The sequence below is a fragment of the Pholis gunnellus genome (genome assembly GCF_910591455.1).
Source record: "Pholis gunnellus genome assembly, chromosome: 24".
Taxonomy (NCBI): Eukaryota; Metazoa; Chordata; class Actinopteri; order Perciformes; family Pholidae; genus Pholis; species Pholis gunnellus.
Window position 1 is genome coordinate 5,723,150 of NC_136551.1, and position 25,187 is coordinate 5,748,336.

The following is a 25,187-nucleotide window of genomic DNA, read 5'->3' on the forward strand; positions in this document are numbered from 1 at the left end:
GTCCCAGTGTGCCAACCGATCTTGTAATAAAGTAATCAAAAGGCATAGGCAGTTTATCAGTTATATAAAAACATCTTAACGGTCTTGACTATATTAAGTTGTCAATCGTCTGTGTATCTGGCTCCCAGTGCACCAGTAAAGCCATTTAAAAACAGCGCACACTGGAAGCGGAGCATAAATTCAGCATTATGACACGTTGCTCGCTGGTTTAATCTCCAAATGTTGCTGAAACTACGCTGCAGTCAAGTGCAAGTGGTCACATGATAGGGGACCAGAGGACCAGGCGCTGACCAGTGACCCTGAGATCTGGTCTTTTGCTAATGAGTTTGTATTATCATCATGTTACACTCACACTCACTGTGTACGTCATTGCCTTCACAGTACACTCAGGAATAAGTGGAGCAGAAGTGTACGTTTTGTTGTGTGCTTGTCAATAGGGCGGTGTATTAGCTACCGTATTAGCTAGACGTGCCAACCAGGAGGTATTGCTTGTTTTGCGAAAATCCCATTATCCTTCACCAGCTTCACAAGTGATAAACCTTTTCTAACTTAAGGCTTGCGTTTGATTCTCCTCCAGAGTTAGGGACCTACCCATGACGAGTGTCCCTTTAACTCTTTTTGGCAGCGGTACATGATGTTCTGGCTGAATTAGCGAAACATCTGCACTTAAAGTTATCACAAAAGACCTGTTTTGAGCGGGCGACCATGGCATGCACCTGGGTCCCATTATGTGCCTTCTATGGTGCCTCTGTGTGAACTTACTTCCGCTGGACCTCTATTTTTGACTTTGTACTTATGGCGCAGCTGTTTAGCCCCTGCCCATTTGACATGGAGACTGACATGCTGGTATGGTAAAACAAATACATATATATATATATATATATATATATATATATATAGTGTACTAGACATGAAAGAATGTCCACAACAGCTCAGATTTCACCCAGCAAGAAGCAGGTTGGCTGGTCTTGGATTGCAATGTGACTTTGATCTTATTTAGTTGTGTAAATGTAATCCAAAAGAATGGAGGAGGTATTTGAAAGGCAGGTCTTAAAGAGTCCCTAAAGTAACGTACTCCTTTTCCTGGTATAGTGGAGCACAATCCATTATTTAGTCTTCATTTTAATCGGTGTCATAGTAGCCCTATTAATACTGTTTTAGTCCACAGTGTGTGGAGCGGCATAATGGATGCCAGCTCAGATCCCTGGGCTGTATTAAATAATGGATGCTGATGATGGTAGGTGTCCTGGCTATTTTTAAAACGTGCCCTCTTTCACCCGGCGTCACACCAAAGCACCGCGGGGCCCATTAATTATGAATACCTGCATGTGTGCTAAATCATCAGGGTTCAAGACCGAGGCCAGATCGGGCAAGTTGGATGCTCGCTGACACACACACACACACACACACACACACGGCTACTGCAGGCGTGGTCGCCTCGCTCAGCTACCTTAGTAAACAAAGCGGAGGCCAAGCAGTGGAGCCGTAAACACAGCCCCCGCTGTTTTAATAACCACTTCCAACTGCGGTAAATGCTTGCTCAGGGTTCTTTTATACCTCTTTCTGCCCTCTCCCTGCCTTGCAGAAGGAGTGTCTTTACTCATTCCTTCATGCACACACACATGCATACTATAGAAACACTCATTCTGTCTTTGTCCTTCTGTATTTCGGGTTGTTCGCCCTCTCTTTTTCTCTATGAGCTATGAGCAACTCCACTTGTGAGTGAACTCCTCTTTAGAGGATTTGGTCTGATCGGGGCATTGAAAAAAAAACTGGCGGAGATAATCTGCAGATTTGCAGATGCTTCAGCACTGCTGACCTACATCTGGGTCATGATACAGGACCTGGGTTTCGTGGCCGCTGATGGCTGATTTGAGGGCTTTTCTGGCCATGCGGTTTCCACGTCTTCTTTATTTAGGCTACCTCGTACTCTGTCGTTTACTGGCGTAAACACCCGCTGTCTTTTTGCTTCCATGGCCAGCCTGGCATGTGTGTTTGTGAGCCTTCATTTCCCCCTTAAAACGGATAGAAAACGGCAGAAATCAGCACCACTGTAATGCAAAATTCCTACTTCATGACATGGTTTTGACATGTTGCCACAGTCTCCACCGCAACCAAGGCTGTGATCATTCTTTAGAGCCTGCAGGCTCACAAATGGAAACACAATTAAAATGCCTGTACTTGTTTGAGCGCCACATCATTTTTATTTGACAGCTGCTGCGTGTTTCTGTTTCTGCAACAAGGCACTGTGTTGATTCAAGAGAGAGTGGAAGGGAGATTTTGACTTATTGCAACATCTTCAGTGTTTGGAGTTTTCTTTTGCCTGTGGTTCATGGTAAGAATCTGCCTAAGCTTGAGCAGACAGTGACATTACATTTCAAGTTTAGCAGTTTCACAAATGTCTTTGTGTAAAGAAACTAAATTACAGATGGGGGACTACATCAGTGTGGTATTTGGTTTAAGAAGAGTGTGATCATGAGCACTTTAATAAGATACAAATGAAAAGAAAAAGTTTCGCTTCTGGTGAAACACAACTAACGCTGCTCCCAGCTGAAATGCATTAAAATAATTTGTGGGTTGTGGTGCTCCAGAAAGATCTTAAGAAACAAAAAAATATGGATTAAATCAAGGGGAAAACATTTTTGAAGTCTCTTGGGAAGTTTAATTGACGTCCAAAGTCAAAGTTGCACTTGTGTGTTGTATAATTTCCTGTTTTTATGAATTATATAGAAAGTATGCTTTTGCTAAAAAGGCATACCAGTGATCATTAGCATGCAGTACTGTATAGAATTAGTATGGATTATGGGATACAGCCATGTACAGTCAGCATGCTAACATGCTCACAGTGACTAACCATAACCATAGACATCTATGGTGCTAACATTCTGATGGTACGCAAGTATAATGTTCACAATGCTCTTTGTGTAGCATCTTAGCATGATCACATCTGCTAATTTGCATATCTCACATCACGTTTCACGAGTAATGTGAGTACATGCTTGTTATGATCAATTTAGATGACGTCATTGTGCACCACGATATCACGAAAATTACCATATTGTGTTATCGCCTAGCCCTGCCGTGATGACGTCATCCTATCCTTATGACATCATCTGGGTTATTTTGACAAAATAAAAAAGCCCCCTCCCAGAGCTGCAGACGACTTTAAACCCTGTGTCACTTATTCGTAATGGTTACCGTCTCTTTAATATACACGATTAGCCACAGCAGTGCTGCCAGACTTGTCTGCAGAAATTGGGCAGTGACCATAAAAAAGATCCTCTGACCCAGTTGACACAGTTCTCTAAAAATAGCCATTTTATTTTAGTGTGGAAAACATTCACAGTCCTTTTGGCTGCATGAGAATCCCTCCATGTGAAAGGTAGGCTGAGATAGGTAGAAATAGAACCAGTGGCCTAGCTAGAATATGATATTAAAGGTGACAGTAGTGTGATGGTTTCTCTCATTTCTGGTTAGTTAGAATATTGAACACAGACAGTTTTTTTTCCCCCTGTCCTAGTTGGCCAGAGTACCTGCAGGCCTTTCATGAAACTCTCAATACCCAAATCCCATGAGTCTAACCTAGATTCTACAGTTACATCCATTATTAGTAGCCTGGATTTTAAGTCCCTGATAAAACTATTGGCACATTTCCCTAAGATGAAGAGAATCGCAGTTACTACGTATTCTAAAACTTTTCAATGGCTTTTGGAAAGCATTCCTTTAACAAGCACATAACTCCAAATGGACGATGCGATGAGATGCACATTTCTCCTTTTTTAATTTGTCCAGTACTTTGGTTTTAAGCCCCAATACGTTCAAAATGAACGGCATTCCCATTAACCATCTGATATTTTAGTATTTAGTGCAAATTAGCATGCTAAACCGCTGATCATCGACATACGAACATTCCAGTACAGCCCTCAAAGAGCTGCTAGCATGACTAAGTCATGTTCCATGGTCATTGGCCAAAATAAAACTAGTGTTAATGCTATGTAATCACATAGGACATGGATTCCCTCTAAATGCATTCACATGACTGACTGCATGCAACACTAGGAGTCGATTAGGAGTCTCTAACGCCTAGCTTTGCAAAACAAGCCCCAGATAGTTTTTTCCATTAAAACCACTGCAGTGAAACTTGGCTGCCGTACCGTCTTGTTTGAGTCACCTCTGTGCTTTGCATGCTCTCCGGCTCACATTGCAGTATGTTTTTGGGCAACGCTCTCGCGATTGCGTGTGTTTCACAACATCTATTTGAAAAAGATGAGGTTAGGAGCAATCGTCTGCCTTATTTTCTTTCCCCCAGTGAGTCATCAGGCCTCAGTGTTGTTGCAGTGTGAGGAGCAGCCTGTGGGAGGCGGCAGTGATGCACGTCTACACCAGGTGCTGTGCAGAAATGTTCACGCTGTAAGCATTCGAACACGTAAAGACAAAGACTCTTTATTATTCTGTCAGCATTTAGCCATGACATGGGACTGGGAAATAAGGGTTTAGTCTTTCACCCTTTGAGTCTTTGCACAAGGTTTGATTGATTTGGTGTGTTGCCACTTATGATTCTTTTCTTTCTCTAAAATACCTTGTCTTGTTGCCAGGAGACCAACCTTAATCTCTCACATTTAGTTTTTTCAGAATAAAAAACGGTTCACCGCTTTGAAAAGCCACATTTTGGCCACATTTTGGCCACATTTTGGTCTAAAACTGCAGATGCAAAAACCATAAAAGGAGTCAATTTGTGATCAAGGACAGATGGAGCAGGCTGTTTAGTGGATCAGAAGATGAGCATCTTACATTTGCTTTGCTGACTGAAGGGGTTTTCATCGTTGCCCTGCTCTACATCGGATGAATCTTCTTTGGATTCTGATGAAATAATTTTGTGGTCCGGTGCAATCTGTCGTTTCCCCAGTTTGCAGATGTCTGTGTGAAAAAGGTTATCGGGTGCATTGTGGGGTGCAGTTTGGATTTCATTAGATTAATGCAGCCCCTGAGGGATAGCCCGTAATGTAATGACATTGTTCAAAGGATGCTGTTGAGGCTTTTTGAATGAGCCTGAAAACTCTGCATTGACAGAAACGAGCTTACAGCTTTGAAGGGGCGCTACACCACAGATCAGTTTCCATTCATTGTGCACATTTAGAAGTTTCATATTAGAAGAGCTGTATGGAAACTGCAAAATTCAATCAGCGTGTTCGTATGGATAGCATGCTAGCTGACATGAAAGAATGATTAAAAATCCCCCAAGTTGACCCTTTGCTAAGCCCCGCCCCCGCTGATACTCCGTCAGAGCTACAAGGGAGCCCACACTGTCACTAACTGCACTCCCTGAATAAATGCTACCTACAGTAGCTTGTGTAGCATAGAAGTGCTATGTGCTAATGTAACCGCTTTGTGTAGCAGTTAGCTTCAAACTGGTTGACGGAAATGCACCTATTTCACATTTCCTTTTTTTTTTTGCAACATTTTTGTTTGCTTAAAATTTGCTCGACAATTAGATGGAAACACTGCACTTCCATCAACTGCTGTTTTTTTTTTTTTTACTACAACTTTACCTCTTTCTGTGTGTTCCTAATGTTTCCAAAATTTCAGCATCAAGTACATTTTCTTTACGGCCACCATAACCGTTTCCTGTTGTTACAAATACCGCTTCTACTTCGTGCTGTCTCTTGCTTTTTTTGTATGATTTTCCTTCTTACACATTTTGCTGCATCATCCACTTATAAAGTAGGTGAGTGTGTCACCCGCTTGATGAACTATTTACACCAGCCACTGGAGAGAAGCTGAAGAAAATTCTCAGAGATTTAAATTAGCCTTGCATAAACAAGGCTGTATCCTTCATCTCACACCCTTGCTTCTGTGGAGAGGATGTTAATGAGATCATGAGGAGTTGCAGAGGGTTGCCGGGTTTGTCCTGCTCGTCCTATGACGCACCGTGCTTAAATTATCAGTCTGACCAGGAGTCTGTGGGTCTGGCAACGAGGGTCAAGAGAAGTTAAATCATTCCTTTTTTACGTCTTAGAGCGCATGTAAGTGACATCAGAAGGATGACTGCATCGCTTGTAATTTTCGCTGTAAGAAAGAAGGAAGGAGGGGAAAGGGGGCAGAGAGAAGGAGTCTGCAGCAGCCAGTTTGTGTCTGAGTGCGTCTTTGTTGGTAACGCGCTGCTTTTACTGTTGACAAAGCATGCGGAGTCAGAGAGTGACTAAGCTCTGAGAGCGAGCGAGGGAGGAGGGAGGAGGGGGGGGGGGAGAGCCCGCTGGGAGGGGAGGAGAAGAAGAAGTGAAAGTGACAGGCGTGATTGCATGATGGAGAGAGATGGCAAGGTTGAGCGAAGAGGGAGGGAAAGCGATCCAGCGAAGAAGAAGAAGAGGAGTCGGTGAGCGAGCAAAGCGAGAGCATCCTCGTCCCCCCCGGCAGAAGGAAGGAACGCCCTGCTTCGGCTGAGCGAGCAGCTTCTCTCCTCCGCGCGCTCGTCCCTCCATCCCTGCTGAGCCGAACACCGGAGGATACGACTCAGGGCTGAGATTCGCTCTGGAGGGTAGCGGTTGCTCCTCGGGGAAACTGATACCTGAGTGACTTTCCCGCACACCTGTAAGAGGACTTTCTCTACCCCCGTGGAAAGAGGTCAAGGTTGTGGAGATCAAGTTGCTGCATCCACAGCAAAGAGTTGAAAGATTAGGCTCCAGCAGGGAGATCGTTACCTCTGCATGGTGGTGGCGAGCGCTTGTTGGCACCATGGGATGCACCACCAGCGTGGTTCTGTTGGAGGGGCTGCGCTCCATCCTCGAGAGGAACTGCGGCTACATCAAGGGGGCGGTGGAGCTACGGGCTCTGGAGGAGGACGAGGAAACGCTGAGCCTGAGGGGATCGCAACACTGGATTTCCACCACTGCTCTGGTAAACCCACTTTGACGTATTACCTCTTCGCTGGCGCGCACCGAGGGTCGTTTCCAGGAATGTTCCACTGTTTTGCAATCAGGTTTTAATTGAATTAAAACTCCAGTATGCCTGTTTCCTTTTCCAGTTTCATTAACTGTTATCCAGAATGTGTACCACACAATATTACAGGTCAAAATGAGTAAATCTGCAAGTAAGGATTCATCTCCTTGAGTCCATATGACTGAATTCACCTCTAAATTAGATATAGAGAAGAATTCCTTCTGTGACTCCACTAGCTAGAGCTAAAGTTTCTTTTCGATACGTATAACATATAACATATCTTTCTTGAGGAAGAACATTAATAATTTACAGAAAGAGCGGAGGCTGTTCGGATTGAGCACCAATCAGCAGATTTTGGGCTAATAATCTTCCTAATAGACTCCCCCGAGGAGCTGGATTTAGAAGTGAAGTATTTCTTTCAGTGCCCCACGATCGCACAATTACTGCGGCAGATCAAAAGCTTAACATTTGGCTGCGAGGAAAAGTAACATAAGTCTTAGGATTTGCAAGAGTTCATCCGTACTGAGCAAGGTCCGTAGCCATGTTGTCTTCCACTTGGATTTATGCACTGCTACATTAAGCTACTCTCCTCAAGTTAGCTCCATTAGCTCGCAGCCTGCTCTGTGCTAAATCAGAGAGATTTAATGGACAATCGATGGCGAGGGGTTTAAGTAGGAGTTCTAGTGCACACTGAGGCAAGGACGCTCACTATAAACCATTATCTCTTTTGGGTGCAGTGTTTCCTTTACAACCATTAAGCTGCCGTTGGCCTCCCATAGCCCGTCCCTTACAAACAACAATTACATCTTTCGGTTGCAGCGGAACACATCGTCCCGAGCGATGAAAAGGGTCCAGAACGGCAACCCAAATTTATGGACCCATAATCTAGTAAAACTTTGATTTGTAAGTGTTCATTTAAAGCAAACTAAGTTTGAAAAGTAAAGCTTTTCTTTCCACAAAATGTGTCCGTTTGAGTATACAGAGGAAGATCTTAAGTATCAAGCACGACCCTTTACTCTTAAAGAGGACAATAATACTCCAATAGCAACCAATCTATTTCCTGTTTACAGCGGCACCCGCATGCCCAGTGTGCGTGAACGGTCATGTGATTAGTGTGGATGTAGCCTAACTTTGAGTTCTCCAAGCTAGTAGAGGCCAAACCCTCCCTTTGCAACGCTGAAGCACAGCTAAGCTACGATAGCTTCCTCTATGTTGGACTCTCCCTCTCTCCAATCCCTCAGAGGTTACCCTTGCTCTTCTGTACAGTAAGATAAATGTCAGGGTAGTTAGAGCACAAGTGTTAAAGCCAACGGCTCCAGATCGGTAGTCACCGATACCGTTTTAATTTCCTGTACAGTACACTCGAATGCACATAATACAATTTTGGAAGTCCTGCAACATTCCGGCATTCTGGTCCAGTGCAGGTGATGATTCCTCTGTAAACCAGACAGGAGCATGAATGGATCTACATTCGGTTCCTATATGGACTAATCAGGGACTTTCTGCTCTCTTCGGGTTCACGTTGCTGCACAGTCTCGAGCCGATCGCTCAGCACCTCCTGAGAGCTCTGACATCATGGAGGAACTCCCTTCTCCCCTATCGCATTTAACTTGTCCCACATGTTTTCCCCCTGAACTATCTGGAGGCACAGTAATGTGACGTTGACCACAAGACAGAGCTGCTCTTTGCTTCTTTGATTAAAGGAAAGTCAGCTTTTTTTAGTGTGATGGACACTCACGGCTTGTGACAGAGTTTTCGGTCAGGGAGATAACTGGCATGTGTGTGTGTGTATCATGGGTCAGTCTGATGGGGGAGTTTCGCTTCTTCTCAGGCAACGCCCTCACACTTTCTCTCCCCAGACTGCCTGCAGCGATGGTCGGCCCCCTAACATTACGTCATTGCCCTTATGCAATTCTCCACAGACGTGTGTGACGCTCGATGTATGTGTGTGTGTGCCTCTTGGGAAGGGTGTGGAAGGCTCACATGTGCTAATGAGTTCAAGCTGTGCATAAATCCTTTTCCTTCACTCTCTCTCTCTCTGACCATTCTGTCATTTTTTTACGTCAAGCCCTTACGCAGATGGCCTTGTAAACTCATTTGCACTCCCATCATGCACGCTGCTCGGACACCAACTCTCGTGGTGTCTCTGGCAGAGTACCAGCGATGGCTCCAGGAAGCGTGATGGAGTGAGGGAGCGCTCCGGAGATGCGGATGAATGAAGGGGGTGACCTCAGTGGCAGGCAGGGTCTCTGACAAGAGGCTGATTATCACGCTGAGCTGGCGACGCCATCGCTGAGGCCGCCGCAGTCCAGTCAGCAGTCCTTCACAGGCCAAGGCCAGAGGAGAGTCAAGTCAGAGAGCTGCATTAGATTTGCTCTAAGATTTACTGCCATTTTTTACTGATATTTACCACAAAGTATTTTTTTGCAACTAGTGAAGGGAAGTCTCCGGTAGATCACAAGGTAGCCCCGCCCTGAAGCACATCCTGTTTTATCATCTGCTTTACTCTAAATGGGACCATCCTTTACTAAATGACCATCATGCTGTATTGAAGAAGACTTTAAACTAGCGAGTCGCCCCCTAGTGGCCATTAGAGAGAATGCAGGTTTAAGGCACTTCCACACTGGCTTCACTTTTCGGAACAGGAGGATGCCACCTGGTTATTTGTTGCTATCGTCGTGGCAGTGGCAGCCCCACACACCTGTATTAGTCGCGGCACCAACGCCGCTCCACTCGTGGCGGTTATTCCTGTGGCTCGCGAAGCTCCTTCCGTCTCGCCTCCCCTCTCTCGGCAGAGTTGAACAACCTTATTTCACAGCCTCCGTGCGACTTCCTGCGTTTTTTAAAGGCAAGTTATTTTCACTGAATGGTACATTTCAGCAAGTCCCTTTGAAGAGAGTACAGTTAAAACAAGCTATGCAAATCATGCACAGTGCCTCACACATCAGAGAACCCCGCTGTACGAAAAGTGAAACACACACACACACACACACATCCTTGCCCGCCTTTGTGCTACATTTTGTCTGGGGTGAAGGCACCGAAACTGCAGCAAAGGCCTTTGAAGTCATCCTGACCCATGGCGTGTCATCCCCTCTCTCTGACATCCCCCCCATACACACCCCCTTCCCTCTCTTTCTTTCAAGAGAGGCCCGACTTCTCTTCCCATGGAGATAATTGGTGGGTGAGTTATTATTCATGCTTGTTATGTCAGGAAGATTCAGTGGCTTGTAAACATCGACCGTGGTTTGGGAGTTGTGTTTAACGCAGCAGAAGAGAGAGAGAGAGAGAGAGAGAGAGAAAAAAAAAAGGATTTGCATAAATTGACCCACATTAACTCCTCATTGACAACTTTAAATGTCATCGTTGCAAAGCACACTCTCTGCGATAGAAAACAGCTGAGCCGAGGCGCCTCGGTTTGCTTGAAGATTAAAGGGGAGGACGCTGACTGGACGGAGGAACAAGCTGCAGCTCTAACTGTTCCTGAAGCAGCAGGAGAGTGTGTGTGTGTGTGTGTGTGTGTGTGTGTTGAGTCTGAGTGCCGGATAAGAGTGTTTTTACTGACCCTGCTGTGAGTGCCCGCTGCAGCGGATACAGCGTAGCACCAGTTCAAAGCGGAGCAAAATATCAATGAGGAGCAGAACTTTATCAACACAGATTGGGTGTCTTCGCGCGGTTACTGTGGCTCGCGACAGTTATTTTTAGTCTCTTCAGCAGTGACGCAGCTTTTCAATCCAATATAGGATCCATCTGACAATCAGAAATGATGTTAGAGAAGGACCTAGACCGTGTTTTATGTCCTGTCACGTCATCAGATCACGGAGGAATTCTCTGGCAAGCTACCAGTAGAACACTATGCTACACACTGAAAAGCAGACTTTCTGGTGAAAGAAATAAAGAACGGTGACACAGTTTTAAAAAAGTATCTTCGGCATTTCTGTACTTCAAATTTCTTGTCATTTAAATGACGATTCAGTCCATTTTTATCTATGTTACATTATGTTTTACTAAGTTAGGAAAGCAATGTTGAATTCAGGCCAGATGTTGCCCTGCACATAAAAGAATGATCCTGTCGCTTCCACAAGGTAGCCCCGCCCAAAAGTGTACCCTGCTTTATGATCTACTTGACCCTGAATGGACCATAATTTACTAAATGAACATCATGCTGTATTGAAGAAGACTTGAAACTAGAAATTGAGACCATAAACTCATGTTTACAATGTTTACTGAGGTAATAAATCAAGAGAGAAGTAGAGTCATTTTCTCATAGACTACTATACAACCAGAGGGGTCGCCCCCTGATGGACATTAGAGAGAATACAGGTTTAAGACACTTCCGGACTCTGGATTGGAGGTTGCTGCCTGGTAGCTCCTACATTGTCCAATGCTGTAGGAGTGCTAAGCTAAATCAGTGTAGTGCTCTCTTAAAGCCACAGGCCATTGACATCTACCGTATACTGAGTGATGGTATTTTGGCTTCCCTTTTATTATTGATTACTTACTTATCTTCTCTTGCACATATTTGATTGGTACCCTGAATGTACCCTGAATTGTACAAAATATTTACCCTTTAATTTAGAATGGTACACAACTTTTTTCAATTCATCTCCTCTTGTCTTCTACCTTTTCTTTATATTTTCAACACACACACACACACGCACGCACGCACGCACGCACACACACAAGGCAGGTGGAGCAGGCGCATGACAACATGATCTCTGGGCCTCTTCGAAGTTCTTTAATGGGGGAGTGGTCCATTTCTCCCTGCCCTCCTCCCCCTCACACACTGTACATACAAACACACGCTCACAGCTGCACAGCTGTGAGGGTGGGAGGGGCCCTTCTGATGAGAGACAGAGCGGGAGAGAGAGAGAGAGAGAGAGAGAGAGGGAGGCCGGGCTACTGCGATTGAGAACAGAAGAGGGAATCTCACTGGACGTCGGCAAAAAGCTCTCCCTACCTTCACGCACAACGCGGGGCAACTCTGTGCCATGGTGTGTGCGCGGTGAGTCTCGCACCTGTTTACCGGCGGGCAAGGAGGACTTGACCACCATGCAGGGCCGGGCTGGCAAAGCCCCCAAAAGGGAGATGGTGATAGAGTCTCCACAGCAGTACAAGAGCCTGGCTGAGATTGAGGAGGAGGTGGAGGCCGGGTCACAGGTGGCAGCGGTAAGTGCGCACGGTGCCATCTTTCACATAGAAGCACATTTTTTCTTCTAAAAATCCTCTCCCTCTTTTGGGTTGTAAGTGGAACCGATGCGATCTGATTGTTGTTTTTTTCTATCTCTCAGACTCCAAGAGCAGCTTTGAAGATTCTTTTCTTTTAAAAGGGTTAGACGGAAATGGGAAATAGCAGCTTCAGGGCAGACCCCCTCCAGAGGGTTGAATGTTGATCTTTTTTTAGGAAATGGAGCACTTGTGGCTCTCTTTGTTCATTAACTGTTCCTGTGCCTCAGAGTCAGGCGGGCTGACAAGTTGGCTGCAAAGTCGGTGCAATGATAAAAGATGCAGGTTTGTTCCAGAATGCTGTGAAAGACAACCTATACCAACCTATTCTTTTCTTTTTTAAGATTTGATATCAGATTATTTTTTGTTCAGCAAATCCAGATTATAACTTGTTATCAAACTGACAGTTGTTGAGTTTATAGAGCACACTAACAGCCACATCTCCATCAGCCTTAAACTCAATCCCACAACTTTGTCTCCAACGTAATCATGTGAGATAATTACTGAGGTGTCACAGTTCACAGCTGCTCGTCGTTATCTTCCGTCTGAATGGCAATAATCCAGATGGAAATCAGTTGGATTTTCTGCTTATCAGATGATCTTTTACATCCAAAGGGCTGAGCGATATGGAGGGATATTTTCATGACATCATCGGGAGGATTGGTTGGGCCAATGAAAATGTAAAGCCGACGTTCAGGCGACCGTTTAATTGGCCTCGGTTTGTTATGTGCTCATTGGGCCCAGATCTAGAGGCTAATCCAAGTAATATGGATCACAGCCGCGCCCGGCTGGGCCAACATACAGAAAGATGGAACTCTGGGTAATATTTCATCTAGTGGCAGGTTTGTCTGTTTGTTTCTTTGTTAGTAAAGGGAACTTTGCACTTCATTTGGGGGATTCTAGGGGTCAACGTTGGTCCACTGACAATATAAAATATCTCCAAAACTATTGGATGGATTGCCACGAAATTTGGTACGAACACGTCTGCTCAGTATGAATCGTAATAACTTCGGTGATCCCTCGCCTTTTCGTTTGGCGCCATCATCAGGTCCTGTAGAGTGGAACATCGGGACATTTTTCCATATAAATAATAATTGACATTGCTGAGTTCAGCTTTTGTCTTTTTTTGTGTCAAGTCTTGTCCCACAGCTTGTGTCCTTATACCTGAAAATGGATTTGTGTCAAATCTACAGGTGTGAAATTAGGTTGTGTGTCACATAACGTATTAAAAAACTTAAATCTGTCTTAGTTCAGCTGTAAATAGATCAAAGCTGTGTTTACTTCCTTAGGATCTGAACATGCCGACGCAGCCACACATGTGTGTCATATGAGAAGATGTGTTGTTTTAATATCACAGGCGGGAGGAATCCCTTGAGTCTGTTCTGTGGAATGTCAGAGCCGACGCCGGCTGGGACTTTCATCTCTCCATCAAGAACTCTGCTCAACTATCTTACCTTCTGCCAAGCATCCGTGCTTACAAAGCCATCTCTGTTACGATGTAGCATAAGGATTTTGAACCGTCCACCTTCCTGCGGCGGGCGCTGACAGATTTGCAGAGCAGCTATGACCACTGTTTGCTTCTCTCGTTCAGGTTTTGAACGTGAGCTCATGACACAGTGGCTGGTACAATGGCGCACGCAGACTCTCGCCCGTCCATCCATCCCTCGCTTCTCTCCTCGTCTCCTCTTCTGTTAACCCACATTCACGTCTGTCTCTGTGCCAGTTCTCGCTGCTGTAGCTGTCAGTAAAAGACAATAGCAACTTGTTGTCAAGACAGCGTGAATACCCCAGACTTGTAACACTGATACCCTTATTAATTGTACAATTAGACGGATTGAAATTCAACGAAAGACCACAGCTGTACAGAACAAAAAAACACGTTTTTGCCACTTGCTGATCCGCTGCTGCAATTTGTTCTTTCAGGTAAAACCGAAGATCATAGAGCCTCTGGACTATGAGAATGTGCTTCTGCAGAGGAAGACGCAGATCATCAGTGATGTTCTGCGGGACATGCTGCAGTTCCCCATGGACGACTTCCAGGTAAGACGTCGTGAGAGTTATATATTATATACATCTTAGTTTGTCACACACGGGAATTTTACCCAGGACACCTTTGTTTGTGTCCCACGTGAAACTACAACTAATATTTAAAAGTCTGACACCCTCTCGCATCTGAAGACAATGTCTCTTAACTGATAGTTACAGTCTATAAGATTTGACAAAGACTGGGGATCTTGCAGGGTCACTATCTGCAACTGGATTATTTCCCATCCTGCTTCAGCGGGTCTACCAGACACACTACAAAGTCTTTTAAAAGTTGATGAGACTTTGATGTTGTTTAAGTTCCCCAACACTGCGCTTGACTCGCGTCTTTCTAGGAAATCGGCTCCGAATACAGCTGAGCACAGCTGATAACGAGGTTGAATCTATAAATTGGACTTCTACATGTACTGCGTGCAATCGCTGGCTCGCACTTTTATAAACATTTACACGCTACGTGGATCTGCCGCTTGTGTCCAAAAGGAGCTCAAAGACTGTGTCAACATTACATCACCGTATAGCGCTGAGATGGATCTCGGCGGGGGCCACTCCCAGTTTGAGAGAGGAAGAGAAAAACAAGGACAGACTCAAATATTTGTCATTCCTCAAGTCTCCTGAAAAGAAATAGTCCCCAACAAATGCACTATTTTCTCCTGTTTGAATACCATTTGCTAAAAACTACAGTGTCCTGCTGTTTTAGCGAATCGTTATACCTTTAATAAAGATATTCTCCGTCCGATTTGCTGATTGCCATATAGACAATGCCATAACAGTCAAATTAGGGCAACAAAACAAAGGAATAGAATCCACACACTGAGCAATAACAGTCTGCTACTGCACTGTTTCACAATCAGTAGATGATGAGTAGTTTTCATTACTGGGCTGTCTGCAGAGCACAGCCAATAGTAACTTCCCTTTGTGTGAACGTGTGTGTGGGTCCGACCCAGTCCGTCCATCTGTCTAACCTGCCATATGTTTTACATCACTGGGCTTGGAGAGGAGAAGGGCGGGGGGGGGGGGGCAGCCAAACATATGGGCCTAGCATTTGCACGTGCTGCACAGATACATGCGCGTATGGATACACACTTTCGCACAGTAACAGCAAGGGAGAGAGAGCCTCAATGTGGAAGGAGGGGAAGTGTTGAGTTGTGGATTAACTTCCGCTACGTATATGTAGAACAGGAGAGATCCTTGGCTGGATATTAGACTGAATGCAGTCTGAAGTTTTCATTCATAACAGAGTGTACATTTCTATTTCGCTTATTTAGAGTCTTCAAATATTTGATCCTGCTCACGTGTACGGGTAAAACACAGTCGCTTTCATCTTTCAAAGTAGGAGTTCCTTCAGAAGACTCCTCTCCTCCCGTACCCGACCACTTTGCCCAGATATCCATGCTCGGGATTTTACTCATTCAAATTCACCCATTATCTACTCACCCTTGAGATTTTAGGATGACCAAACGCAGGGCAAACTATCCTGCTGACACACTATCAAAGTTCTTTAAAAAAAGTTGGACTTTTTGCAAAATAGAGTTCAATGAGATGATCAATATCGTGTCTGTACACTAAATATGATGCTAAAGCTAAGAGACGAGCTAGCTAGGTCAGAGGAAACATGGCTTTATTAAAGGTAAAAATCCTACCGGTAACTCTAAAACTCACTAATTAGCATGTTATGTCTTGTTTAATTAATCCGTGTTGTTCTTACATTTGAACTTTTGTGTGTATTAAAGAAACAGAGCCAAGCTAGACGAGTCTCCCTGCTCCCAGTCTTTATGCTACGCTAAGCTAACTGCCTGCTAGCACCAGCTTCATATTTATCGGACAGATATGAGATTGGTATCGATTTTATCATCTATTTCACGAGAAAGCAAATTTTCCATGTTTCATCTGAAGCGTAAAAAGTCAGTTAATTATTATTCCAAGTATCTTCTGTAGCCAGACGTTTAACATATCACTGGACGGACTTAACTGAGCTCAGTTTGGGCTTCTGACAAGTCTTTGATTGCTATTGCAAGAGTGCACTGGACAAATCAGGACAGAGACTGAATAACTGTATGCTTGCCAGTGTAGGAATAGAAGATTTATGACAAAACTAGGTCATTGTGTCACTGTTTCCTACCCTGCTTTGTGGGTTGAGTTGAAAAGCAGAACACTCAGTGGGAGCAAGGCTTGCCAGCCCCAACAGTCTTGATGCCCCGAGGCTCCTTTTGCTCCTCAGCTATGGATCCTAGCTCTCCACTCTCTCTCTGTATCTGTCTAATAAGGCGAGCAGGGTGAAGAATTAGGACTGGAATAATACAGGCTGCAGAACATTCTCTGCAGTACTGGTTATTGTTTTTTCTTTGAGCGACTCAAAAGAACAAAAGTACCATCTCCTTTCATCTCTACTTCTCTAACTGTGCTTGAAAAAATAGTTCATAGTCATGATCAATATTATGATTAGACATCCTTAAAGGGGACATATCGTGCTTATTTTCAGGTTCATACTTGTATTTTGGGTTACTACTAGAACATGTTGACATGCTTTGATTTTTTTAAAACACATTATTTATCTCATACTGTCAGTCTGAAAATATCTGTATTCCCCCACTGTCTGAAACGCTCTGTTTTAACAGTATTCATAGAGCACCTAGATCTGCTTTATAATAAAAAAAGATACAGAAATCTCTTCCATCAGTCTGTTATTCATGCCTGCTTTTCCCCCTCTCCCCTCAGATCTCCACCCTCAGGCGCCAGGGCAGGACTCTGTTCTCCACCGTGCCAGAGACTGCAGAGAAAGAAGCTCACTCGCTGTTTGTCCAAGAGGTAAAGCTAACACATACCTGGGCGTAAGCCTGCTTTGTCCATTCCTTATCCCTCCGTCTTGGGCCAAAGCATCAACCTCACAGTCGTGAGCGAATCCCTGCTCTATCCTATTTTCTTTTTGGAGCGTAGCCATGTTTTCTCTCCTTTCACCCAAACACAGGTGCTTCGCCTCTGTCCGGATAATGCAACTGGCTCTCACACCCTGAGGACCCATCAGATCCTGGAGTTCAGACATGAATCCAGCCAACGATTCATACTGATCTGTTTATGGTGCAGATTAGATTTCAGAGGAAGCGGGCGTAAAAGTGTTTGCTGACCGTTCGTTCACGTGATTTAGAGACGAGTGGGAAACTGATACGGTGTGCGTCAAAAAATGTTGCCGTTAGCCTTTAAATGAACTTCCATTCGCGCTCCCCGCCCTCACATGTTTCCTGACGGTGCAGAGGATCGGCCACAGATGGAGTCCACAGTTCAGTGGTGGTTCACGTTGTGTTGTTTGGTTGGGGTGCGGCCTGATAGAGCCTGATAGGGGATCGTACCCCGCGGCTGCAGCCAGGAATTACATCATAACTACATCTGGAGTCGCTGGGAGGCCTTATACACATGGGCTGTTCTTTATTTTCCCACTTTTTAAGTGACCCCTTGCCTCAGTCGAACATGTGTGTTTTATGAATTCGCAGAATCGCTGAACACATATTGGAACATCCCCAAGTGACCAGTGTGTTTGCCTCTCTCCTATAAAAAAAAAGCTGGAAAACATAACGCCTCAAAAACATGTTGACTAGCAAACTTCCAGGGAGCTTGAACAGACGAAGAGCTAAAGAATTAATAGACGATACGAAATCTTATTGCACTGCAAACTATACAGGAAAGTCCCACCCGGATGGGACTGAATTCTCCAGGGGAGGTGGGGCGATTGCGACGTTTCCTTCGTTGGTGGTCAGTGATTTTAATCTAGCACGTGTGTCTGTTATTTTTCACCCCCTTCGTCAGTAATATCTACAGGCCCTATTCACACCGACCTTCACTTTGATGACTTTAGTGGTCTTCCCAAGGCTCCTTCAAATCTTAAAGTCTGCCTTCCATCCGAGTCCAAACCTTTTTTGGATAGAACTCAAATACACTTTATATATATATATATATATATATACGGTTCTTTTAGAAACCTGAGCCTGTCTGGACCATGTGCCTGAGTGTACGTCTTAATTTGCTCTTGTTTAAATGACCCGCTCACCCCGTCTCCACTCTCTGTCTCTGCAGTGCATCAAGACCTACAAGTCCGACTGGCATGTGGTCAACTACAAGCATGAGGAGTATTCTGGAGACTTCCGCCAGCTCCCAAAGTGAGTGTGCCCGTGAGGTGTAGAGTCACACACTGGATGTAGAGTTCCAATGGCAGAGGGGGCTTTGCTTTATGGGTAATGTAGGATCAATTCTCCAACAGCTGCTTGGAACGTGGTCATTTGCAAAGCCATCCAGCTGTTTTCTCCATAGAAGCATGCAACGTTCAGCTAATGGGCTGCATTGTCCATCGTGTAGCACACAATGCTGCAAAAGCCCTCCAAGGGATATTGTAAATCTTCTTTTGTTCGGTGACACGGCCCTTTGTTTACAGCCCACTGAGCGTTTGAGCCAGAACTCTAGAAACACGGAAATCTGTGTCTCGGAGGCTCCGAGCTCCTCCACAACAACAATAGAAAGGCTTCCTATGTTTTTCTAGCGAGGATAAGCAGAGCTATTCTGGGAGTGCTGCCGATTGATATCATTGGAGCTCAAGGGAAATCCCACAATGTCTTGTGTGTCCTTGATGGAGCCACTTTCCTTAAACACAGGAATGTGCTTTACAGATGTTGTGTGTCTTGTTTAAAACATTGTAGCGTAAAAACCTAGACGGCCTTGGCCTTGACACTGTTTATGCTGCTAGTTCCCCCGAGGACACTGGGTCTTGTAAAGGTCAAAGGGCAAACGCTCAGTCTGGGGTTTTGAGCTGCACGTAGAGAAGCAGCTGCAGTAATCAGGCAACATCCTGTAGAGCTAGAATTTCGGAATAGCAGTGAAATTACCAAAAACACAATGCAATTTGCACTTTTTGTATTCTGAAACATACATGTATATACAAATACAAAGTATGATCAAACTTAACTACTTAACCTCAATCCTGTTGCTGTTTTAACATGTCTACAGCTATGTTTTGGATGCCGCCTGTGTGTGTGTACATATGAATTTCCATAGCTTTTATGGGGGGATTTTTATATTTGAATCTGTAAAGTGTGCCGTACATGTAAGTCCATGGGTGATGTGCCCTTCCTGTAAACTGAAGTTGACCTGAGTGATCTTTTCCTTGTGCTTTCAGTAAGGTGTCGAGACCTGAGAAACTGGCAGCTCACCTGTTTGAGGTGGATGAAGATGTGGAAAAAGACGAGGTGAGCCCACCGATCCCAAACTTTATTTCCTCTTCGTTCGGGGTACACCGTCTGTGCCATAGTCTTCATGTGAGGCAATAAGTTCAACCTTTCCCTAGGCCTCACCCAGCCCTCTTCAAAAAGAAACTTGATTACAAGGGAATGAAATAGAGCACAAACAATATATTGACTTATTGCACAATATTGTATTCATTTATCTAATTCCACCCCTTTAATACAAGCCAACCTTTAGATGTTTTGTTTCTTGTTCGAGTCCCACGCCGTTTCCCAGAATAGCTGACATCTTCGGTACATTTGTAGCATTTTAAGGGCACATCTCCTTCCAATAATTACCACGCTTCAGGCATTGATTTAACGGGAGGCCGGTGACCTTTGATGGACGCACCGTCGCGGCTAAAACCCCCCGAGATTACAGAAGTGCACTGTTGCTGTTAATGAAGAGCATCCTTCTCAGGACCCAATTCGTGGGTGTCAGCAGGTTTTTAAGCCCAATGTGTGTAAATATATTCATACGAGAGCGTGTATGTCTTTTGGGGGACATAAAGACCAAAATGTATGTGATTCTCATGCGTGTTAAGTCTCATTTAACGGTAGAATACCTGTATTAATGTGGGTTTTTTTGCCCCTCCTTCTGCAGGACACAGCTTCCCTCGGATCTCAGAAGGGAGGAGTGTCTAAACATGGCTGGCTGTACAAAGGAAACATGAACAGTGCAATCAGTGTTACTATGCGGGTACAGTCACAGCCTAATGGAAATAAAATACTAATACTAAGTTTGTCTTTTTCTCTCTGCACAAATGGGAATCCTCGCACTTTGTCATATTACCGCTAAGCTTTCCCACGCCCCATCTCCACTCTTGTGGTATTTTTAGAGAGAAAGAGGCCTTTTGGGATGCTAACATGCTCTGTTTACATCATCTAGTCCTTCAAGAGGAGGTACTTCCATCTGGCCCAGCTGGGAGATGGATCCTACAACCTCAACTTCTACAAGGACGAGAACACCTCCAAGGAACCCAAAGGAACCATCTTCCTTGACTCATGCATGGGGGTTGTTCAGGTAAAAGGATCTTATGCACTGGGGCTCCCACAGTATGAATTCAGAAATTCAAGTGAGCATTCTTTCAGCTTCTTTAAAGGGCTGGGATGTAATAAAAACTTTAAAAGGTCTGAAATGGACTGTGTGAAATTGTTTGCCGTCATGTTCTTTCAGAACAGCAAAGTGCGTCGGTTCGCCTTTGAGCTGAAGATGCAGGACAAGAGCACGTTCCTGCTGGCTGCAGACAGCGAAGCAGAGATGGAGGAGTGGATCGGCACCCTCAACAAGATCCTCCACAGCAGCTTTGAACAGGCCATGCAGGAGAAGAGGAACGGGGACCTGCACGACGGTGGGGTTTTTTGTGCATTTATATTTGATTTCCTTGACATCTTGTTTTTCTCTCTTAGCAGCTTAATTATTTCTGCATGCATTTATGTGCAGTGTTTGTGTCTGCATTTATTTGCCTCCATATCTTTGGATGTTTGCTGCACCTGCAGGCTTTTTCAATTGGCCTGTACCCCATGGAATCATTCATCTCTAGGATGTTTCTCTAATGCTTGATAAACAACATAATTAACAATATTTTACTGATGTAGTCCTCCTCACAGAGAGGCAGGGTCCAACACATCATTATGTTTTATATAATTGCATCAGCTAATATGTTGATCTCTCCAACAGACGAGGAGCACGGAAAAACAGACCTCTCCTCCGGAAGTTTCCAAGACAGCTTTCAGGTAGCCTGTTATTCCCATCTGTAGTAATGCTAAAACAATGCTAAACACCTCTGTTTGACCACATAACAAGCCACACCATATGGATTAGTCCGCATACTGTAGAGGTGCCTTGGATGTCTGAAGGTGCCACATGACCTCACGCGAAAGCATTCTGAATTGTAACTGCTGTTTTGGGTGGAATTGCCGAACAGCTGCAGATTTCCTGCTGCCAGGTTTCCTGTTGGGTGCTAACCAAGCAAACATCTGCCAAAGTGTATATGGTCTCCAAGAACGTGGCAGTCCGGAAACAAACTTTTAAAAAGGCAGAAAATAAGTTACTGTAGAAAGGGTTCTGTATGAGAGATTGCCAAAATGTTTGAATCGGACCCAAAAGGACCTGAATGTGAGTCTTGCCATATCTCGTGGCCGTGAAATCATCTTTTACAAATTCTTGCGAATGAGACTTTTCTTTGTCTAGATGAGGTTCATCTAAATGACCGTTTAAAATAAACAAAATCAAACAAAAGAGAAAATGTGGAGGATAAAAAAGGGGGCCGATGAAGAAAATGTGGATGTGAATTTATTCCACTGAATACATACACTGTCCTTGGATATCTTGAGTACAATGTTGCATGTCGTGATGTTGAATTTCTTTTATTTTTGCTTTGTATAACAGACTGCCAGAGATATTGAGTCCAAGATGAGGAGTGAAGCTCGCCTGAAACTCTTCACCTTGGACCCTGACACACAGGTGACGAAGATAATACCCGACTACATACACTACAAATACACGAGCACCCCAGTCAGCTTTTGCTCCTGTTATTTATCGACCAAAAGTCTGTGGTATTTTAATTCCATTTTTGACATCATCTCCTGTTTCCACAGAAACTGGACTTCTCTGGCATTGAGCCAGACGTGCGTCAGTTCGAAGAGAAGTTCGGGAAGAGAGTCCTGGTCAGCTGTCATGACCTGTCTTTCAACCTGCAGGGCTGCGTCGCAGACAATGAAGAGGGGCCGACCACTAACGTATGTTCCAATTAAAAAAACAAAAAAAGATGTCACCACTTGTGCCTCACTTTGAACGTTTGCAGCACGATGGAAATGTCCTTTAGCGAACGAGGGCGAGGTCTAAATCGGTTAAGAAGATCACAGACGGTTCAGATGGCCCACTCCCCCCCAGTCAAAACTGGTGCTGTTGGCACGAGGAACGGCCGCCATGGCAACCGGCCCGGGCCTCCCACCAGCCATTAGCACCAGTCTGAGGCTGGTTTCCTGCCGTCACTCTCCAAGGTCTCTGTCTCTGTAGGAGGAGGACTCGTTCTACACTCAGCACTCAGCTGGGAAACCACAGCTATTAGCTCTGCTCCTCACACACACACAAATGGGTTTGTGTGATGGAAATGCGCGATGGAAAGAGTGAATGAGCAGATGAATTACATCAATGGTCCATTTGGACTTGATGGAAAATGAGAAGTGCATTAGGAAGGAAGGGTGTTCTTTCCTCGACTCTTTCCGTTTGTCTCTCGTCTTCCAACTTCCATTAAAAAAAATATTTTTCCTTTTGTAACTTTCATCTCAGGTGGAGCCTTTCTATGTGGTCCTGTCCCTCTTCGACGTCCAGAACAGTAGAAAGATCTCGGCCGACTTCCACGTGGATCTCAACCACCCTTTGGTGCGACAAATGACATCCGGCTCCGGCAGCAGGCCGGAGTTGCACATCAACGGCGACGACGGTCCCCTGGCTGGACGAAGGCAGGCCAGTGGGCTCCCGGACGGGGCCCTCCAGTACCCCAGACAGGGGGTGTTCTCAGTCACGTGCCCGCATCCAGAGATCTTCCTGGTGGCCAGGATCGAGAAAGTCCTGCAGGGGGGGATCACCCACTGCACCGAACCCTACATGAAGAGCTCAGACTCCGCCAAGGTACAGAGATTAAGATGGACAAGGAAGTGGCCGTGAATTACCGTGTGCTCGGAAAATGAATACTCTGTTTTCTTGCCTGCCTGTAGATGGCTCAAAAGGTGCTGAAGAATGCCAAGACGGCCTGCAGCAGACTGGGACAGTACAGGATGCCATTCGCCTGGGCTGCTAGGTATGAACCCCCCCCCCTCCCAAAAGAAAATCAACAAAAGAAACTTTGCTGCAGCATGACAGAGAGCCAACGAGATTGAAGGGACTTCCACCAGCATGCGGTCCTTCTCGAGGCGTGTGTTTTACCCAAATAGACTCCTATGCATGACTTCTTGCTTCCAAAAATCAAGGGGACTTATTCTCTCGTGCCATAAAGCCACATATTGTGATTCAGATGTAGGATGCTGCGGAAACTGTCAAACGACAGTCAGCCCACTGGGAGACACATATCTTGAAATCGCTGGTGTAGAACTGAAATGCGCTCTCTCTTCAATGGATCCTCTGACTTCGTTTTATTTCTGTCTCTGCAGGCCTGTGTTCAAAGACGCTTCGGGAACTTTGGACAAAAGCTCTCGCTTCTCAGCTCTTTACAGACAGGACAGCAGCAAGCTGTCAGACGAGGACATGTTCAAACTGCTGACTGACTTCAGAAAGTATGCTTCCCCCCCCCCCTCTTAAAGATATAACCTAATATCGAGACGTTTTCGTCATCGCCGTTTCTGTTTTCCCAACAGACCAGAGAAAATGGCCAAACTCCCTGTGCTCTTAGGGAACTTGGATGTAACCATTGACAGCGTGGCACCGGATGTAACCAGTAAACCCCTCCAAATATTTACAAAGTCCCATTTCATTGTCTATTTTATAATCATCCGACTTTGACCTCGAACCCGGTGACTCCTCTCGTTTCCTGCCTGCAGACTGTGTCACTTCCTCCTACATCCCCGTGAGGACGTTTGAAGGCAACGGGCCCGGCAGCGCTCTTCTGGAGGTGGAGGAGTTTGTACCCTGCATCGCCAAGTGCTCCCAGCCATTCACCATCTATAGGAACCACCTCTACGTGTACCCAAAACACCTCAAATATGACGGACAGAAATCCTTCACTAAGGTAAGAGCAATAGTATTAATGTAACAAACCCATGGAACAAACATATGACTTATCTGTTATGGAAAGAGATGCTTTTGCATGGCCAGCTTTCTCTTATCATCGTATTGTGTTCCTGTTTAGCTTACGAGGCAACTGGCAACCGCCTCAGGCTCGTCCAGCCAAACAGCAGAGCTGGATGGAATTATCCTTACGCAGAGCAGCAGCTTCTGATTAATACATTAATGCAGGGTTGCTATTTTCACCGTAGGAAACCAACCTGCCTCCTCTCCTCCATCTGTCTCTCTGCCCTCTTTTATTTTAAACGACTGCTGGCAATCCTTTGCCTGAAATATTTTCCCCCTCTTTGTAGACACTAATGGACATCTGAAATGGACACAGAGAGGCACAGGAGAGAAAGTGTCTGGCGAAATTGGTTCCAGGCCAACAGGGATGTCTTGGAACTGGTTCCTGCTTTTATAGTCTGTTTTTTATTTGTCTCCCCTCTCTAGGCGAGGAATATTGCAGTTTGCATTGAATTCAAGGATTCTGATGAGGATGAGGCCCAGCCGGTGAAGGTGCGTTTACATTTTAGGAAATGCTGAACGCAGTTATTATTTCAGCTCTTTGCAAAATGCCCTACGCAGAATTGAACATGGTAAAATTCATGTGTGGACTGAAAGGCTGATGACTTTTGACTTCACAAAATAGATTTGCAACAGACTTGTTGGTATTGACTTGGGACTCAACTTTGGACTCTTTGGTCTTGGTTTAGGGATTTGACGTTGGACTTGTTGGTCTAAGCTTTCGTCTTGACTTAAGACTCAGTCTTGTCTTGGGACTTGAACTTGGACTCGTTGGTCTTGACTTGGGACTTGATTTTAGACTTGTTACACTTGACTTGGGACTTGATCCTGGTCTTGACTCTGTCTTGACTTTGGACGGGTTGGTTTTGACTTTAGACCTGAAAGTCTTGACTTTGGACCAGTTAGTCTTGACTTTGGACTTGTTAGTCTTG

At 45.0% G+C, this 25,187-nt stretch overlaps 1 protein-coding gene across 1 annotated transcript in view; it reads left to right on the plus strand.

The window, feature by feature from the left end:
- dock9b (dedicator of cytokinesis 9b) overlaps positions 1 to 25,187 on the plus strand; it is a 44,425-nt gene that overhangs the window by 932 nt on the left and 18,306 nt on the right. Inside the window, 16 exon segments of the mRNA XM_079185712.1 lie at positions 14,083 to 14,199; positions 16,918 to 17,007; positions 18,268 to 18,350; positions 19,361 to 19,430; positions 20,068 to 20,163; positions 20,353 to 20,487; positions 20,641 to 20,815; positions 21,145 to 21,200; positions 21,856 to 21,930; positions 22,065 to 22,205; positions 22,759 to 23,100; positions 23,187 to 23,269; positions 23,619 to 23,741; positions 23,823 to 23,902; positions 24,006 to 24,193; positions 24,682 to 24,747. Of these exon segments, the coding sequence (XP_079041838.1) occupies positions 14,083 to 14,199; positions 16,918 to 17,007; positions 18,268 to 18,350; positions 19,361 to 19,430; positions 20,068 to 20,163; positions 20,353 to 20,487; positions 20,641 to 20,815; positions 21,145 to 21,200; positions 21,856 to 21,930; positions 22,065 to 22,205; positions 22,759 to 23,100; positions 23,187 to 23,269; positions 23,619 to 23,741; positions 23,823 to 23,902; positions 24,006 to 24,193; positions 24,682 to 24,747 (1,920 nt within the window).